The 6323-nt window shown below is 34.6% G+C and overlaps 1 protein-coding gene across 1 annotated transcript; it reads left to right on the forward strand.

The window, feature by feature from the left end:
* Window positions 1–705: 705 nt before the first annotated feature.
* LOC107891465 (5'-adenylylsulfate reductase-like 5) lies at window positions 706–5973 on the forward strand. The gene is made up of 4 exons (XM_016816281.2): window positions 706–1314; window positions 3595–3776; window positions 4840–4964; window positions 5199–5973. The coding sequence occupies exons 1-4, from the start codon at window positions 1156–1158 to the stop codon at window positions 5621–5623; spliced, it is 891 nt and encodes a 296-aa protein (XP_016671770.1). The 5' UTR covers window positions 706–1155; the 3' UTR covers window positions 5624–5973.
* The last annotated feature ends 350 nt before the right edge of the window (window positions 5974–6323 follow it).

The raw sequence follows: 6323 nt of genomic DNA on the forward strand, positions 1-6323 counted from the left end.
AGCTCTATTATAATTTTCCCATTGAAGCGTTTAAAATTTCCTCTACAATATGACTTCAATGTAGTAATTTAATTTCTATGCATCATAATAAATTTACAAATTTAGTCAAATATGTCTTTCTTTTCTCAAATGTCCAGTATATTATATCGATTCACTTTGGAATAATTATTTTCAATTCTTTTATTATCAATATTATTGTCAATCACTATGAACAATAATTAATATAATTACCTATTTTTTTTCTAACTCATAAATAGGAAGATAGCGTATTTCAGTCACTCGAACCCACATCTTCTTGTATTAATTACAAAGCCAATATCAATCAAACTAACACCCAATCAATTCTCAATGAATTTTTAGATAATATGTTATCATATTTCTTAATTTGTAGTTAATTTAACTTTATATTAAATATTGACATAATACAAACAGTAAATCATTTAGAAATTTAACAATTATATTATTTTAAATTTGCTTTGTAAATAATCTGAAATGTTACAAATTTTATAAAAATATTTAAAATAAATATAATATATTTTAATTGATATATGGTAAGATTATTGGATTACCCAAAAATATTAATAGATCATGATGTTTTAGTAGCTTGATATAATAAATTGTTGCTTAAATATAGTAATATACCAAGAAGTATATGTGTGTATGTAAAATAAAAAGGGCTTCAAGCCCAAAAATTAGACCTGCCTTGCCCATCACTCGTACTTTCTTCTTTGTTTTTTTTTTAGCTAAGCAAATGCCCTTTACACCCACACAGACACATACCCGAGGCACGGCTCTTAATCCAACATCATCAACGACAACCAACTCATATAAATAAGCTTTACATTCAACTGTTTACATCTTAAATTCCGAAGCCTACAATACTTTCCCAAAAGCAGAGCAATTTTTAGACCCTTCGAAGAAAAAGAACCAAATTAGCAGCCAAGCCAGTGATTATATTAGATTTTACCCATTTCCAAGAAAATAGCCCACACCCACCTGCTTCCCCTCCCGTTCCCCCTAATTTAATCTATATCTTTCTTTATTTTTTATTCTTTTCTGGGTTTCAGTTTTGCCCCCCTTTTTTTCTGGTTGTTGTTGTTGTTGTGAACTCTCTCTCTCTCTCTTCTTTTTTTGTTTTATAAATTATTTCCAGAAATGGGTTCTTCTTCTGTTAATTTGTTTTTCTATATCATATCTATATGTTTAATACGCTGCGTTTGGAGTTCTTCTGTTTGCTCTGATGAAGCTGATGTGTTCATTAAAAATCTTCATTTTCAATGTTCTCCTTCGTTTTCTCCGATTCCCCCTCTCAAGGTACGTGTTTTAGCTTAATCTTGGTGGAAATTTTATTTCATAATTGAGATTGATCTGTTAATTGGTTTAGGAAAATGGGTTCTTGAGATTTAATTTATTTTTTATTGGAATGTTTTATTATTATTTTTTTGTTTGATTTTGGATTCTTGGTATTTATGATTTTGCATAATCATGTTAAAAGAAGGCAAATTCTAGGAAATTATGAGTTTTTAGCCTGAAGGATTAGGGTATTTTTATGGAATTTTCATGGCTGTAAAATTGTGAAGAATCAGAATAAAGGTTTTATTGCATTATGGGGGTATTGGATTCTTACATTATACTTTAATTTGAATTCTGAAAAAAAAATTAAATAAGGAAGATAGAAATAAAGTTGCAAAAATTATTAGCCATTCATTATTTAATATCAGTCAGTCTTGTTTAAGACTTCTGAATAGATTTATTCTCTTCTGGAACATTTGGACTGGAATGGCATTTTTATGTATTCCCAAGCAAAGATAACATAATTTTTTAAGGCTACATGAGCTACAAGGAAAGTACTGGAGATGCAGCTTAGGATCTTCTATTTCAGGTTTTAAGCCTTATGCAAATCAGCTGAAACATAAGCCGAATTAGTGAAATATGTTATATGTTTTCTAAAGCATTAATTGAATCTATGAAATGTTAATAGTGTTAGCTTTATTGACATAATTATAGGTGTATGGTGGCAGGATTAAGTTGCTTAGTTTGTGGCTGAAAAAGGATCTATATGTCTAAATGACGGAGGATGTAAATTTTGTATCGTTTGATGTTTTGATCCTTTTTAAGGGGAGGCTGATTCAATCAGACGAAGTCTGCACCATGTCGTCGGTCGGGAGCCTGCGGACCCTTCAACAACTCCAGTATTGTCCTCAGTGGATTTTTTTTTCTTTCGACTGTACTGTGCTTGAAGAGGCAGTGGGTTCGCAGAGTAGGAGCTCCTCACAGGTGCTTGAGAAGAAGAACCATGTGCATTAGTTTGCCTTCTTAGGCACCTGATAAGGCTCTCTCACTCCATGGACTCGGCACCTCCTCAGGCACAACAGGGTTGGGAGACAAAACTCCCCACCAGGGACAATACCAACCTGTTGAGGGGTCCACCGGCCTTGGATAGATGACACCTCGTAGACTTCTCCTAAAGGAGTCGGAAACCCCTCAACAATCTCTGAATTTCATCTAGTAATAAATGAGCCAAAATATACAACTAAGTAAATATCCCAATCTCTCATCAGAAAGTTTTTGTGCTTTATGTAAGGTATAGACCTACCATATCGGTAGGTGTAAGGATCATCAAATCCATAGTTAAGGCTTTGTTTTCAAATTGCTGGTTTTAGAAGATATGCATATATATATTTGTCCATAGTTGAAATCATAGTCTATGCATCCTCTTTTTACACCTTTCATACCTAATAGTAGAAAAAGCTAGAAAAAAAGTTCTCGTTCATGAGTCTGTTTATAGGATATATAATGCCCCCAAAAAAGTGAGCTTAAATATACAAAATGGGTGTACATGAGATATAGGTACTTGATGCCCTCTCACCTGATCAAGGACAATAATATCCTTGAAGATGAGTGCCTATGCAACTGTAAGTCCATCCAAGTTTCTTCAGTTAACCCTCTTCTATGGTGCAACCAATGTTCTGTCATTTGAGTGTTACCCACCCATCCAAAGCATTATGTTTAACTTGAATTGCTTTGTTCTATGCTTATGTGGCTTATGATGCTGTTGTTAGCTAAATTCTCTGTGCAACTGATCGTTTGAAAACTTTACTATTTACATTACGAAGATTAGTACTGTTTCAAAACAAAATTTACTCCATAAAACTTCATTGATTTACCAAAAAGGAAAAAAGGAAAAAGAAGAAAAGAACCGTGCTCATCTGGATGGCACTGATTTTATGAGGCATAGATACTAAAAGTAGTTGATGTGGACAGAAATTTGAAAGGCAAACCAGGGATGGTAACAACTCCCTTTGTATTCACTACCCTTTTCCTTTCCACCTTAAAGGGAAATATTCACTTATAGTTCTATAAAATTTTGTGTAGAATGCCATTTTTCTTGACCACCAACTTGGATTTTTAACCATTACGAATAATTAGGGCTCATGCAATTTCCTTATCGAGGATCCTCTAATTATCATATTATGGTTTGTAAATTTGCCTTCTTTCCACTAAATTAGCTTAGATCAGTGTACAGTTGATTGCTGTTTCATGGCGACAAAACTCCTGATAATCTTTTATGCATGTTTTTAATTTTCTTTGCAGGTGGATGGGAACTTCTTAGACCGAGCATTGTCTTCCAAACATAGAAATGGTTCCACTTCTGTGCTCTTTTATGCTGCCTGGTGCCCGTTCTCACGCAGTTTGTACCCAAAGTTCGACATTCTCAGTTCCATGTTTCCTCAAATTGAACATCTGGCAGTTGAAGAGTCTTCAGCTTCACCAAGGTGTGCAGCTAATTATCCTGCTTTAAGGTTTTGCTTGGTAGAGTAGAAAGAAAATTGGAAGGATTGAAAATTAAAGCGGTAGAAAACTAGGAGGATAGAAAACATTATTTTTCTTTCCATAGGTGTGCTTGGCAGGAAAGATGGAAAAGTGGAAAGAAAAAATAATTTTCTTTCCATCCATTGTATGGTAGGGTTGAAAATTGAAAGGAAAGAAAATAGAATAATACATAATTTTGAACTAGCATACACCACTCTCATTTTCTTCCCTCCCATCATTCTGATTTAGAAGGATCGATTTTTAAGCATAAGGAGAAAATGATCATCTTTCCTATACTTTTCTTCCCACCAAGCACACTCAATATTTATTTTCTTTCCACTTTTCCATTCCCTCCTCCCATCCCTCCACTTTTCCACCCAATCAAGCAAAGCCTAAGCATTGGTATTGTGAACTAATTATTGAATTTATGTTTCATTTGTTATTTATATGTTCTTGATTACAAAGACTGTCAAACCTCAAGGAAAGAGACATTGAACTGTTAAAATTGAGCTGCTTACATTGTCTACCGTGAATTTAAGCATGGAACCAATTGGTCTTTTTATGTCTGCATCCTAATGTTTAAGTCAAGTTTAGTGGTGTTGGACCACTTGGTTTGGTTCACGTGGCCAAATGTACTCAAAAGCTTCCTTAAGAAAAAAGTATGCATGTCCACCAACGTATCAGTTGAAGTGATTTGTCTGCTCATGATATCTGGTATAGCTGTAACTTGTGGAAACAAAGACCGATGTCCAAAGTCCAATACTTACAAAGTAGTTATGCCTTTCGAAGCAGTTTTTTATGAATTATATATTTTTGCCGTTGGTTTTCCCATCTGTGATGGAACATGAGATGCTCACTTCTGCTACTTAAGTAAAATACTGAATATATATAATTTTGTATTCCTTAATAATGAGTCCTTAACTGATGCCTGAATAAGTTCTTTTATGAAGAACCTCCTTTAACTTGACCATTGAAATCTAATGACAAATCTTATAACTAACACCTTTGATATAAATCATATCACAGCATATTTTCAAGATATGGAATTCATAGCTTGCCGTCAATTTTAATCGTGAACCAGACGTCAAGGGTACGATATCGTGGTTCAAAAGATCTCCCCTCAATCATACAATTTTATGAGAAAACAACAGGTAATTACTCTCCTCCCCCAAAGATATATCTTTTTACTTCTTTGTCTGCTCAAGGGAATAACCCCCGACATTGGCGATTTCAGCTAAATATCTAGATGCAAAAAAGTATTATAACATAAAAATTGCTGTTCTGTGTCCTATGAAGCATAATAGAACTGTAGCTCCTTATAACTAAGCCTAGTTTGTGGCTAAAACGTAATTCCATGTTTATTAACATGAGTGTCTGCGTTTCAGGATTTGAACCAGTTCAATATATTGCTGGAAACGAATCAGTTGTGTTAGGCGACCACAATAAATACATGATACAGTTGTGGAATGAAACCCCTATGGAGATAGTAAAACGGGAGCCCTACTTAGCATTTGCCTTGTTGTTTCTCTGTTTTAGAGTACTTCTATCCTTATTCCCTGAAGTACTGTCTCGTCTCAAGGCTTTCTGGATCTCTTATGCTCCGCACTTGAACTTGGAAATATTTGGTGAGACAAGTCAATTGTTTGCACGAGCCCTTCACATGGTTGATGTGAGGAGAGTTTGGACAAAACTCAAGCTATGCAAAACCAGGAACTTTCATCAAGGTGCAAAGAGTGCTCATGTTTGGGCTTCTTCACTGGCTTCTGTCTCTTTGGGTGAATCTTCTGGTAGATTATCATCCTCATCCTAGTTTTGGCGTTTTTCGGAGCTAAGCTAAAATGCAAAAAGGAGTCTATCGATCATACTGCGTATTACAAATCACAATAATGCTTTGAGATCTTGTAGTCCCCTCCCTCAATCTCTCTTCCTATCTCTGATTAAATTTGATTGATAGTCTTGATACCAAAATCTGTAAACCTTGTTTGAATTCTAGGTTTTTTTGGGAGGAAATCGACGAGCATGTATATTTGAGAACAGCTTCTTTTCCTTTTCCTTTTTTTTTTTTCTCTTTTTGTGTTCATATCGCTTTTTATTTGGATGAACATCTCTTGCTTAACGCATCTGTGGAATGTAAACTTACTGAACTTCTCTGTTTAAGAAGTGGTGGCAATGGCAGGTAATGTTATTTTCCCAATCAAAAAGCTTAGTCTCCTTTTTCACCTTACATGATAGAACTGTTAGCCTTTGGTCTTGTTGGAAAGAATCATCTCTCATTGTGTGCTGAATCTACAAAATAGATGATTTCTCTCTCCCCCTCCCTCACTCTCTCTCTCTCTCACTAGATCTTGAGATATACTCTAAGTCCTAATTGCACATTAGCGTTCATTAATTAGGACCCGTAATTAGACTACAATCTGCGACTGTATCAGCACCGTAAATTCAGAGCTTGAGTTACAATGTGATGGAGTTCTAATGTAATGGTTTCGTCCTAATACGATAGATGAAATATG

This window comes from Gossypium hirsutum, chromosome A11 (genome assembly GCF_007990345.1).
Source record: "Gossypium hirsutum isolate 1008001.06 chromosome A11, Gossypium_hirsutum_v2.1, whole genome shotgun sequence".
In the NCBI taxonomy this organism is placed as follows: Eukaryota; Viridiplantae; Streptophyta; class Magnoliopsida; order Malvales; family Malvaceae; genus Gossypium; species Gossypium hirsutum.

Bases quoted from the DNA above. Each gene is read 5' to 3' on its own strand.
- LOC107891465 (XM_016816281.2), top strand. From the start codon at position 1,156: ATGGGTTCTTCTTCTGTTAATTTGTTTTTCTATATCATATCTATATGT. The intron at 3,777-4,839 runs GTGTGCAGCTAA...ATCATATCACAG, and splicing joins GAGTCTTCAGCTTCACCAAG to CATATTTTCAAGATATGGAA. The intron at 4,965-5,198 runs GTAATTACTCTC...TCTGCGTTTCAG, and splicing joins ATTTTATGAGAAAACAACAG to GATTTGAACCAGTTCAATAT.